The 14235-nt window shown below is 36.8% G+C and overlaps 1 protein-coding gene across 1 annotated transcript in view; it reads left to right on the top strand.

Moving 5' to 3' along the window:
* The window catches only part of SAMSN1 (SAM domain, SH3 domain and nuclear localization signals 1), a 691753-nt gene extending 677835 nt beyond the window's left edge, over positions 1 to 13918 (top strand). Inside the window, exon 8 of the mRNA XM_044072151.1 lies at positions 11580 to 13918. Coding sequence (XP_043928086.1) covers positions 11580 to 11776 — 197 coding nt within the window. The 3' untranslated portion in view covers positions 11777 to 13918. The remainder of the gene's footprint in view (positions 1 to 11579) is intronic.
* The last annotated feature ends 317 nt before the right edge of the window (positions 13919 to 14235 follow it).

Here is a 14235-nt window from a genome sequence, read left to right as displayed (position 1 = left end):
ACAATGTCGACCCAGGAGGAATAGTTTTATCTGACAATGCTTAACAATTCTTGTTCTCTGGAAAACTGACATAATGAATCAATAATGTGTCAAAAATGAGTTGACTGTAGTAAACCACCAGGAACACAAAAACGTATATGAAAAACAGATACCACAGTAGTAGAAAATGATTACTGAGGAAGGGTGTATCCCGAAAGCTTTATCTTGTTATGTTGAATAAATTAAGCATTTCAACTACTGTGGGATCTGTTTTTCATATAATGAATCAAAAATACATGACAGAGACACCATGCAATGAATCATGTAAATGTGATAACCTTATCTGTAGCCCTGTGGGAGTCATGGAGTGCTGATCACATGGGATATTAAGGTATGTGTGGTTTTACAAATAATTAGCATTAGGGACCTTACAGCAATCTTGTAAAACCCACACACTTTTCACCATTTGCTCCACATTACTTAAGGAAAATATTATACCATACTTTAACAAGACCCACCTACCTCATCCTTACATTTGAAAAACATCACACACATCCATAACAAATCTTTCACGCATAATTAAACATATTTTAACCGTCACTACAATACTTCTGACTTCAGGAGATATAAACCCTAATCCAGATCCATTTCACAACTTATTTGCTAATAAAAGTAAATCTGACTTTCTGATCATAAACATAAATACCAGACGTATCTCTAAAAAACTCCCTGACCTGCATGCTTTCATTAGTGATTACTCCCCTGACATACTAACCATAACTGAGACCTGGTTAAAACCCAATACACATAATAAAGAAATCCTTCCTCCAGGACACAATATTCTGTGACTAGACAGATCTGACAGGAAAGGAGGTGGTGTTGCTATTCTTTTCAAGAGCACACTTAACCTCCAACCCCTTCATACCCCTAAACCCAAATTTCAAAACACTGAAACTTTAGGTTCTGTCCTGGCCCTAAACAGTGAAAAAAAACAGCAACATTCCCTGCAGCTATATCCCCCAGGGAATAATTCTTCTAATACAGAAGAAATGCTTCAATGGTTTAACTATAACCTGACACAAGAAACTATTCTACTGGGGGACCTAAATACCGACTGGTTAGCCTGCAACTCCATTAAACCCTCTAGCCAAATCAGTCTTTATGGATTTACTCAATTTATTCAGGAACCCACCAGAATAGATAAAAAAATCCCCAAAACAATCCATAATTCATCGGACTTTAGTGAACAACCCCAAACAAAACTACCAGACAAGGATGTCTTCCAGATGGACTAAGTGACCATCACCCCAATTTCCTTCTAAGGAAATGCACCATTACCTCAAAACCCATCATCTACAGACAGATCAGGGATGACCACAATTTAAACCAATGGGACCTAAATTGCATCTTAAAACAATACAATTGGAAACTTCTACTAACCCTAGGATTAGACCAAGCAGAAGACTACTTCAACAACATGTTTATCAATGTTCTTAATTCAATTACACCCATAAGAAAAATAACAGCCAAAGCAAATTACGCTCCATGGCTAAGTAGGGGCACAAAAGCCCTACTAAAATCTAGAGATAAGGACTGGAAGACTTGGAAAAAAGACAGTTCCAACCAAGCCATGCAAAACTATAAACAACTTGAGAATCTAGCCAAAAAGCAAACCAAACTAGCTAAACAAAACTACTTCTTAAGTCTCAAAAACACTCAACCCCTCCCCTCAAAATTCTGGCACACTATCAACTCCTTCTTAAAGCCTGGCAAAACAACAACCCCTGCCCCCACCTCCCCAAATAATGATACAAATGACATTGCCTACCAATTCAATCAACACTTTATAAACTCAGTCCAGACACTGTCCACCCAGCTGTCCAAGACTAATCCCTCATCTACAACTAAAAATGAAAACTCTCCAAGTAACTCTACCATAACACCACATAATATACCTCCCCTCATTCTTTCACCCATTCCAACGGCTAAAATTAAAAAACTCCTCCTGAACTTGAAACCTACCACTCTAGCTGATGACTATATACCTGCTAGCTTTCTAAAACGTCAGTTGACTCCCTAGCCTACCCAGTTTCAATCCTTATCAATCAGTCCATTCAGGAAGCCTATGTCCCTCAAATATGGAAAATATTCTACATCATACCCCTACATAAAGGTGGCCATTCCTATGATTAGTCAAACTACCATCCAATAGCCATACCCCCCCTCATTATCTAAGCTTCTTGAGAAATGTATTCATTCTCAAGTCATGCAATACTTGAACACATATAATCTGCTTTTCCCCACCCAACATGGTTTTTGCTCACACCACAACACAAATACTGCTCTTCTCTGTTTCACAAATCAAATTACTCACCATAGGAGCAATAACAATTTCATAGCTGCTATCTTTTTGGACCTCTCCAATGTATTTGACATGGTCTCACACCCAAAACTAATAGATGCCCTAACCTCCCTATCCTTTGCCCCCTCTACCATATCCTGGTTCAACAGTTATCTAAGTGAAAGCTAGCAATCTGTCCAATGGCAAGACGTACTGTCTCCTCTACTTCCCAATTCCATAGGCGTACCTCAAGGCTCAATACTGGGCCCACTTCTCTTCTCTATCTTCACAAATAACCTACATGCCTCCACACAACAAGCCACTCTTGTACAGTATGCTGATGACTAGACACTCATCTGCACAGCCCCATCTCTCTCCACCCTACAGCAGCTGGCCCAAGAATCCTTCTCTGCTGTAGAAAATTGGATCACTGATATCCAACTCATTCTTAACCCCAACAAAATTAAATTACTCTTGTTCACTCCAAATAAATCCAGATCTAATCCCCTTTTTCTATCTCATCCAAAAATGGTACTCTAAGCACTCCTTCAACTCATACCAATCTCCTCGGGGTAGAAATAGAGAAAGGTCTCTACTTTGATGTTCACATAGCTCAAACTATCCAAAAGGTTCACAAAAATGGGTGCACTCTATAGACACAACAGAATCACTTTAGCCCAAACTCATCTTCTGTCCACACTTATGTATGCAGCCCCAATATTAACCCATATTAGAAAAAATGATCTTGACAAAATTGAATCATGTTACAACAAAATGTTTACATTCACCAACAATTCTACCTTCAAAACCCCTCATTGCCAGGTACTAAGAAATATTAAATGGCTAGAATTACCCCAATTACTCATCTACCAACAGCTAACTACTGCATTTAACATCATGACCTACCCTGAAAAAATGCCAGTACTAAAAGCTGCTCTCCCACTATTCTACCAGTTGACCCCTCTGTTCTACCACTAAATCTCTTCTCTATACCACCAGGGAAAACAACACTGCAGGAAAATCTCTTTACTCTCATAGCATAGCTAAAACCTGGAATAACCCCCCCCCCCATAACCTCCTCCACAAATCTTATACAATTCATCAAACAATTACTTAAATCACATCTTATGAAAACCTGGATCTACCCATGTATAACTTAATTTACTTCATCCTGCCACATTCCTTCTCTGACTATAACTTAACTAACACACAATACAGGCCTTAACTTATTTACATCTAACAAGTAATCCTGCTTTAGAGCCATGCATCTATGTTTCTTTTTAACTTACTATGTAATTTTTGATTTGTCTTCTCATAGCAACTATTGTTATGCATCTCAACTGTTGTATTCTACTTTGAAAATGTGTTTGTTTTTGTATTTTGTATTATTACACCATTGTTACTGTTATCTTTTTTGTGGAGCTTTTCTCCCCGGGCCTCACAGTTGGATCTTCCCAGTTAACAAATGTAAAATAAAAATAAAATAAAATAAAAAATAGAAATACTGGGGACACAGTGGGTATGTCTAGGACTCTGTCCTTGGAATAAAGTTCATTAAAGGAATACTTTAACATGTGGGAGAGCAGATGTGATTCGTATGTACCCCAGAGAAAGAGACAATCTTTCGTGGGAGTTTGATGATATAACCCACTTCCCTGAGGTTCTAGGGGGTCATAGATGGCACCTACAATGAAATAAAGACCCACTTGAGGAACTGGAAAGGAGGTTTGTCAGCTGCAAAGGGTATTACTACATCAACCACCACATGTTATGCAATTCACAGGGTATCAGCTACAATGTGTGCAGGCCACTCAGGCAGCTTTCAAGACCCCCATATGGAGCACATGTGACCTGTATGAATGGTTTGCAATGGGTGAATTCTACATGAACATCTTGATTTTGATGCTGAATATAACCTGGATCTCTGACTCATGACTCAAAATCCAACTGACTGGGTACAACTGTGCAGTGTTGTAAACCTGAAACTTTAAAGAGTGTGTGATTGGGCTGTTGAAGCCACATTTCTACTGTCAGGATTCATCCAGTGGTGTCCTGCAGTATGACCCTGACCCATCTGCCAAAATCAGGACTGTGTGTGCAGTGTTACACAATATTATAGTTAGCAAGTAGTTAAAACAAGGTGGCTTCTTGCAGGTCCAGCAGTTCCCAGCAGCAACAGCTGAGATAGACAAGGAGTCATAGGAGGACCCAGCAACAGGAGATGACCATGCCAGATGGAGTGGGCACAGCACACAATGACACTAACAAAGAGGCAACAGACCTTGAAAACTTTATTTCGCCCTTGAAATAAAATTTAAGATTGAATGTCTATTCCCTAGGCATAGTTCTTGTTTTGGTCATCATTGGATCAAAAAGTTGTGGGAAAAAAGAAAGAGAACCTGAAGGGGGTGGGGGGGGGGTTGTAGAACTTTCTTGATTATAAAGAAGTGACCTGGCAACTAAGGCTAAATGTGGTTCCCCAGGTTTAAATGACAGTATTGCTTTGCAACCAGTACTGAAGCTAAGAGACCCGAAAATATGAATAATGTCATTATTCCTGAATTATTTTAATATGAGCATATTTTATGTGTGTATACATTTTATATAACACTTTTTGGAGTGTTAGGATTAACTTTGCAGTTTTTCATATATTAATTTTAGGTTTCTAAATGCATTAGTTTCTTTGATATGTTTTATTGATTAATTATATGTTAGTTGTATTTATACTACACTTGATATCTTTGCATGAAATTTTTACTGTATTTTTATGAAAGATATGATTAGTACATGGAATTCTGAACTAGTTTATTATTATGTTGAAAATATTTTAAAGTCTGTTAATGAATTTTATTATTTTTAAAGCAATATAAGTGGTGTTAAAGTCCTTTTGAAATTCTAGGGAAGTGTAACTATTTCTTTAAATATTTATACAATTAATTTATGGTATTAAACTTCTAATTTGGAGATTATATAAAAGGGAGGAGAAACTTTATTCTTGTATTCTGAAGAAGTCTCCCAAGACAGACAATGGTGCTTACTCTGGGTGCATTTAATTGTTTTATAAAACTGGTTGATTAAATATACTTTGTAGAACTTCTCCAAACTGCCTGTTCTTTTATTCACTTATTTGAAGTTGTGGTTATTGGTTAAAGAGTGGAAATACAACGCAGTAAAGATTTGTGAGAAAAAAGCTCTAAAATATATCTCAGAGCATAGATAATCCCATGGCTTCTGGGTGCCTAGCAGCTCCCAGAAGCCCAGCTTGATTTAGTTATTACAAGTTAATTTTTGTCAGTTAGGATGTGTTGCAAGGATGTAGGGAAAAGCAAAGTTTAAGATTATGACTGAATTTTTTTCCTTAATTATGGTTTATGTTTAGGCCATTGTTGGATGAAAAGGTTGTTTAAAAAAACTCTAAAATTCATCTCGAAACTTAATGGAGTCTGAGCATCAAGCAACCCCCAGTCCCCCAACTTAATCAAGTTATTTCCACTGCAGTTGTTACAGTGCAGCCTTGGTCTGTTAGGATGTGCTGAAAGAATGCAGGAAAAAAATACAAAGTTGAAGAGTGAGACTTTCTTTCTTTGATCATTTTTTTTGTTTATGCAATCAATGGATGAAAAGGTTGTTAAACCTAAAATGCACCTTAGAGCATCTAGAACCTCCGCTGCTTAATGCAGTTCTGTCTTCCACAGTTATCAGAGTGCAGTCTTGATCGAAAGAACACATTGGATGAATTAATTAATTAATGAGCTAATGAGTAACTGCAGGAAAAGAGTGAATAGTAAAAGAGACAGAAAATGAAAAAAGAAAGGAAAAAGGGAAATCTGGGTATTGTGATGAGGCCCAGATGGGAAGGGCAGTGGAGGGGCACCATGGAACCTTTTTGCCTAGGATTCTCATTTACCTAAAGCTGGCCCTGGTTGAGGAGATCAAGCTCAAGGACATTAAAGCCTGCAGTGGGGACAAGCTCTCAATGACAAAATCTTGAAAATGGTTATAATGTTTGTTACTAATACCAAAGGTTTGACAACTGATGTCTGGATAGTTAAAAGTCACCAAACAGAATGGTGTTATTTTGAACGGAGTTCTTATCTAATAAATGTAGGCACTTTCATGGTCAATGGGAGGTATGAAGTGGGATCTGCAGTTAGCAATGATGGGATCATTTTATTAAGGGTGATTTGGAGCTCTACAAGTTCTTGACTTTGGTCATGAGAGAGTTATCTTAAGATGCTGAAATATTTGATTAAATCTGAACACCCTCCTGCAGTTCCCAGAAGATCTGATGAATTGATAAGTACTATCCTCAGCTGTAGAGAGAGTTCTATCAATAGACTAAATCAAGTCTCAGCAAGTATATCAATACAGATGTGACCAAGTGTCAGGAAGGCCACTAGTTCAAGAATCATTTTGTCCAAACTCTTAGCATTGACCAGTGCCAGCTTAGTATGGTCAAAATTAAAGTTTGCTATATCAGGATGTAAAGAGATGGACTTTACCTAAAAAATATGGGGAATGCAAAAGTTTTCACTAGTAGGCAGATGCCATAGTGAGAAAGGTGCAATCCATCCCTGCTAAAACCCTGAGTTGCAGCCCATCAATAGGTTCCCTATTAAATGAACAGTTGAAATTTCTAATGCCGCTTTATCGATAGCATATTGTCAAAAAGGCCAAATCCCGAAGATACAGAACAGTGATTTTTTTTTCCTAGGGAAAAAAATCACTGTGCCGTTTTTGGTACTTTTTTTGAGCATTCGTTTATTTAATAGGGAAGCCGTCAATATGCCTTTTGCATGTCTTTCATCCAAAGCCTCACTAGGCATACATGGGGAGGGGATAGCATTTAAGCACAGTGAATGACAGTATAAGTTTTATCAACTGTCTCTTGACCCAGCAGGAATGAATGGGATTTTAGGGTCCTTACTTATAGGGGAATATAACTCCATAGAGTATCCCTAGAGGAGATTTATGGTCAAGGAAGAAAGGCAGTGAGGGGCCTGGGTCATAAAGGTTGTCATGTTATGGGGAATAACTGACTGCATATAATACACAGTGGAAGGCTTTAAGGATAGAGATGGCCCCCTTTCAAAAAATATCCATATTTACTAAGTTCATGATACAATGTGGCTGCTATCATATGCTAGAACAGAGTGAAAGTGATACCACTTACACAAAAATGTATCATACTTGCGTTTCCTTTTAAATGTGTGATGATACTTCTAATGTGTTGACAAATGTTGTTTCTAATAGTACTATAGATAGCAGCAGCAGTCTATTGGACAAAGACAATAGGATCCTCCACTCCTGTGGGGAGATCAAGATTTATAATTACACTTCTCATCCTGTGTTACCTGAATTTTTTCAAATTTTCTCTAAGGGTATGAAGTTTATACCTGACTTCAGGTTTGATATAACAGATACCCTAGTAGAGTTTAAACTGTTCATGAGAAAATTAAACTTGGGTATATTTTTTAAAAACCAGCATAACATCAGTTCTAATCAGACAGAGGAACTAAAGAAAAAGAGTGCTTTTACTCCACCTATGTGTAATACTCTCATATCATTCGAGAATGTTGTGAACTCCGAGTTATATTCCTTACACAATAAATACAAGTATATTCATGGTGGGAAACAATCGGACAAGGACATGATGGATGTCATCCAATCATTGTGTGACAACAATATTCGCATCATGACTGCGGACAAGGGTGGGGGTATTGTGTTTTATGATCAGGAACAATATAAAAGTAAAATCTTCAACCTTTTAAACAATTCAACACAGTACACTCCCTCTTCCATTAATGAAGTAAATATAGCCCACAGACAAATTGATTCTAATTTAGAAGAATTTATAGTGGAAAATAGAATCAATGAAGATTTATACAGATTTCTCAAGGTTGAGTTCCCCATTCTGGCCACCATCACAGGTATTCCCAAGGTCCACAAAGACATGCATGATCCACCTTTTCGTCCTATCATCTCTGGCAGTGCCAGTAAAGCCTTTCCCTTTGGACAAGTCATCCATCACAAATTGAAACATATCTATGATACAGTGGAACACATAATGAAAGATTCCTGGGAGTTTCTGGGCCTGTTCAAAAAGGAACTTTGGTCCCCCAGGTTGATTTATGTGACAATAGATGTACAGGATTTGTTTTCCTGTATACCAAAGGATGACGGAATACTCAGATTCATCAGTAGTATGCACAAAGTGAGTGGACTAGGACAGGATGATATATCACTCCTTACAGAATTTATGGACATTGTTTTGGACCATAATTACATCTACTATGAGGGGGAGTATTATAGACAGAAAACGGGGGTGGCCATGGGCACTGCCTGCGCTCCTATATATGCTAATATGGTCCTGCTGGACTGGGAAGTGGAATTCATTTTAAATTCAAATTGGATGTCTTTCATCAAAAGATATGTCCGTTATTTGGACGACATCTTCATCCTGTGGGAGGGTGAAATTGAGGTATTGCAGGAATTTATTAGTTATATCAACAACACCACTGATTACCTCAAATTCACCCATCAATATGACTCATATGGTATAAATTATCTTGATGTCAAGATATATAGCAAGGACAATGAATTTCACTCCCAAATCCATAGAAAAGATACTTTTAGTAATGGTTATTTACATTACAGCAGTGCACATACATATAACACCAAGAGGGGCATTATCAAGGGACAGTGCATACGGGCTGCACGCATGACCACTGAGAGACACATAGTGGACCATGAATTGGAATACATTGGTCAACTTTTTTTGGACAAGGGGTATCCACCTAAGATGGTGAATGACATCACAGGTTATGTCAAGAATGAATGGGGTTTTAAATATAAACCACTTTTGGGGGTGGGTATATCTAAATCTTTACCCACAGGTGATGTTAGTACAAACACGGTAAACCAGAGTGCTGTGACAGAGAGCAAAAATACATATACTAGGTCATGTATTATCCGATATGGTAAATATTCAAGTGAGGTAAAGAAGATTATTACCACAAACTGGAATATTATGACTAGTGACCAGACGGTCAAAAGTAAGATCACTGACAGGCCACACTTTGTGTACAAAACAGGAAATAATCTTAAAAGAATAATAGAAATAAAATCGAAATTCCAGAAGAACACCAAGGACATGAGGACAGGTACCAGAAGATGTGGCCTATGCAATTACTGCAAATATATTATGGACACACCTAGTATTACTCTGAACAACTCTTTAAAGAGCAAAATATGGTTTTCCAATGGCAATTGTTCAACCAAACATGTCATATATCTAAGTGTTTGTCAAACCTGTATGAGTTATTATGTAGGTAAGACTGACCGTAGTCTTAAGAACAGAATATACGATCATATATAGTGTGTGAGGAAGTGTGACATCAATAATGCACTATCCAGACATCTCATTAACAGTCCGCAGTGTAAGATGTTTAAGTTTGCGATTTTGGATGTTATTACCCCCAATCCTAGAGGGGGCAACACTAAGGCGGTTGTGGGGGAAAGGGAGATCAGGTGGCAGATTAGGTTGGATGCTGCCACCCCCCCAGGCCTTAATGAAATGATTCCCACCAAGCCATTAGTTAGGGTTTAGTAGAATTTATTGTGTAGTTTATTGTGCAACATATTGTTTTAGTCGCTATACAATTCTTATAATTTTTGTATTTTAAACCCAATTGTGGGGTTATTCAATGTATTTTTCTCAACATTCCATACATTGGTTATTATATATATTTATATATAAATATATTTTTATATAAATATTTTATTATATAACTACTTCTATTAGCACCATGATTGGTATACATTGCATATATTTTGTATGGTGTTCTATTCTAGAACACATTTCATTGTACACCAAAAAGGAAGAATTACAAGGTATTACATGTTCAAGTGTTTTTAACAATGGGGAAATTTGTTTAGTTAGTATACATAGTTTCACTATTTGTATTGACACAATTTCTTATATTGTTTTTATTTTATTTTATTTCAGTATGGTTTTGTACATAGAGCACATTATACACCTTCAGTGTGTTTTTGCAGCAAGATGTTTTTATTGCATCTTTTTAAAAACAAGTGCAAGGCACTATTGTTTAATAATTGACCTAATTGATTAATTACAATTTAGGGCGGGTTGTTTAGATGAACTGTGATATATAAGAGTCATGATTTTATGGTATGATGTTCTGATGAAGACAGATCTATTTCTGTAGAAAGCGCTTAACCTATTTTATTTTCAATAAATTAAGTGTTTCCAGCACAGTATCCTGCTTCCTGGCGTTCCTTGTCACCGTTTGGTGTTTCTGCTATATTGTCAAAAAGGCCAAATCCCGAAGATACAGAACAGTGATTTTTTTTTCCTAGGGAAAAAAATCACTGTGCCGTTTTTGGTACTTTTTTTGAGCATTCGTTTATTTAATAGGGAAGCCGTCAATATGCCTTTTGCATGTCTTTCATCCAAAGCCTCACTAGGCATACATGGGGAGGGGATAGCATTTAAGCACAGTGAATGACAGTATAAGTTTTATCAACTGTCTCTTGACCCAGCAGGAATGAATGGGATTTTAGGGTCCTTACTTATAGGGGAATATAACTCCATAGAGTATCCCTAGAGGAGATTTATGGTCAAGGAAGAAAGGCAGTGAGGGGCCTGGGTCATAAAGGTTGTCATGTTATGGGGAATAACTGACTGCATATAATACACAGTGGAAGGCTTTAAGGATAGAGATGGCCCCCTTTCAAAAAATATCCATATTTACTAAGTTCATGATACAATGTGGCTGCTATCATATGCTAGAACAGAGTGAAAGTGATACCACTTACACAAAAATGTATCATACTTGCGTTTCCTTTTAAATGTGTGATGATACTTCTAATGTGTTGACAAATGCGGGTCTGTATCACGTGGTTGAAAGGTAATAATAGCGAACGACCACAACCTGGAAAACACCGGAACTCAAAGTTGTTATTGTGGGGTCGCACTACAGTTTAGATAGGTGTATTTACCTTTTCTTCACTGTAGTGCAATCTCGGCATCAGTATGTATATTTAGCAGGGGGTGGGGGGTGCAGCCCCCCACAATTGCAACTTTGAGTTCCAGTCTTTTCGAAGCTGTGGTCATTCGCTATTATTAGCTTTCGACCATGTGATATAGACCTGACAAATGCAAGTAAATATTATGTTACAAACTGTTTAATGGTTGCTTTTGTGTGAGCTTATTTAATGTTCCTCTTTTGCTTTTCAGATGATCGGGCTTTTGAGGATGATAATGAGGAAGCCAAGACAAAGAGCCTGACAACCAAATGTGACCAGCTGCAGTTAGAGGATGAGTGTCCCAGGGACTCTGGCTGCTACATCACTGTGGAAACCTCAGACAATGGCAAAGAAGATATGGATTCTGAGATCCTGGTTGCAGAAATACAGCAAATTTCTATCACCTGATGAAGGTTTCATTTGTTATGGCATCAACAGCATAAACAGCACTGTGCAGGCATGCATTACCAAGTTACATACATTATAACGTAAAATGGGGATGGAGGGGCTTACTTAGCAAGTGTCCTCAGCGCTTCCACTTTGTTTGTGACATTACAACTGATCACATCTTGATTCTTCAAGCCCACTCATTACCTGCTTCATACAATAATTTTAATTCTGCACACTATAAAGCAGATTTGTGTAGGTGCACACATCAACACAAAACCCTGAGTTTTTTTCCTTCAGTGACTAAATTCGTTAACAACACGATGTTTATGTTCTGCACATTTTTCTTATACTAGATCAATCGCACAATTTCTGTATTTAGCAACTTCTGTAAATACATATTTGATATTGCTTGACCTAAGTCAAGTTTCTTTTCTGTTTTTTAAAGACCACAATTTATTATATATGTAATAGTATTTTTTGTTCTGTATATGTGGTAGCATTTCGCATTCTTTGTTGTAATGATTGAAAATGTACCTTTTTCCTATAAAATGTATGCTTGTTACTGAAAGCACCCCTTCTTATTGTATATTTGTTAAGACACAATTTTCTGTATGATTAGTTCAGAGTTTTAGTTTGTTTCAACAGGTCATCAGTTTTGTTTATTAAAAATAACTGCACTATGTCCAGGATAACGCTGAACTTTATTTCATACAGATTAAAGCAGCATCAGTAGAATCTACCTGGCATTGGTTAAAGAGCAAATAACAAGTTTTGATTTTAGGATTTTTTTTTCCTTTTTTTGTAATAGAAAGTATCAGTTTGTATTAAAAAGAGTTTTTCCTTATGTGAAACTTTATAAGACTGAGTTCCACTTCCTGAACTAACATTTTCCCATTTTTGGTATCTGAAATAAGACCAAGGCGTCTGGGATTCAATATGATTAGTCAAGAAGTATTTATTTGATACAGGATTAATCCAAACTAAAACACCTATATCCACATAATTTGCAGTCTCAAAACAGCAATACTCCTAAGGTTGCAAACCATACAAAAAGCATTTTTTTGCAAGATGACAAGCCTCCCTACTGCATCCCTAATATAGAGACAAGCCCCATACCCTTATTATCTAAACATACCTATTTCAAGTTTGCAAAATATTTGAGAACTGGCAGAAGGTAGAATACAAAAATGAAATTCACTTCCTATCTTTTCAACTCCACAATAAAATTAACATATGACCTAGTCTGGCAGCACTGATACATGAATCACTTAATGACCAATGGTCACTGTTGTGGAATCAAACTCAAGAACCTAGACAGGACTTCAAAAAGTGTGCAACAATCATAACTAGAATTAAAAAACGTTTCCTCCTATCCAAGCATCCAATCTCATTCTAGGAAAAGAGTAACTGAATCAATGTTTCTAATTCTAAGAGCGATAGAATATGAGTGAAAATACTTTTGGAATACATTAGTTCTACTGACTTCTAGTTCCACAAGCTGGTTATTATTGCATGCAGCCACTTAATGGCATCTCTTATTTATTCCCCCAGGAGACATCTAACCTTCCTGTTTTGACATGCAGAGACTCACTGTTTAGGATTAAAATAAGGCATAGTTTTTTCCTGTAACTCTTTGCTCAGTTAATGAGACATCTAGAACCGCTGAGCCTCAGTTACTGAGGGCTGCATTTTCGGTATGCTGTAGTAAAAAGTGAATCTTCTCATGATTCACCTATCTTTTTGCCAACACAGATGTCATTTCCTTTACATCTCTAGCCCTGCATAGTCTTTGGTCAAAAACTTTAAGGAAGGCATTCTGGTATAACAGAATATTCATGTATGTCAGCAGTATCTTATTTTTAACTCTGTTGTTATGGCTTGTTATTATTAATTACTGTCTTATCAGCCTGTTTTTAATGTACAGTATATTTAGTACTATGTCACTTTAACATTACTGTTTTTGAAATCTTGCTAATGTACATATTGAAACTCAGACTTGACATCTGATACTGAATACAATTGCTTACATGCCAGAAGGCAGTCATGGTAAATGCACCATCAATACGCATTATTTATTGTTTTGTAAGCATACTCGGGTCATCAGTTAAATGAAAAGTGGTTTAATTAAAACAAACAATAAAACAATACATGCACAAAAGATTTCCACTATGTGCTTCATTTTCTTTTTTTTTAAAAAGCAGAACAATGTAATGGTTTTACATTTTACTTCATGAAAACATATCAAACACAAATAACCCCTGTCCGTAATCTTCAAATGCTATCAACGGGTTCATGTTTCACTGACTTTACTGATGCTGAAAAAATGTGTGGTTTTGTGCTGGAAAAATCCTGTATGCTGCTTTGAACATTTTCATGTTTTTGTTTTATTTTAGTCATTCATTCTCTGTTAACCACTTTATCCAGTTCCAGATTGCAAAGAAGCCAGAGAGCTTTTCACCTCTGAGTGGGTTCAAGGT

Source organism: Protopterus annectens, chromosome 5.part0 (genome assembly GCF_019279795.1).
Source record: "Protopterus annectens isolate FY-2018-M chromosome 5.part0, PAN1.0, whole genome shotgun sequence".
Taxonomy (NCBI): Eukaryota; Metazoa; Chordata; order Ceratodontiformes; family Protopteridae; genus Protopterus; species Protopterus annectens.
This window is presented reverse-complemented; position numbering and strand designations above follow the sequence as displayed.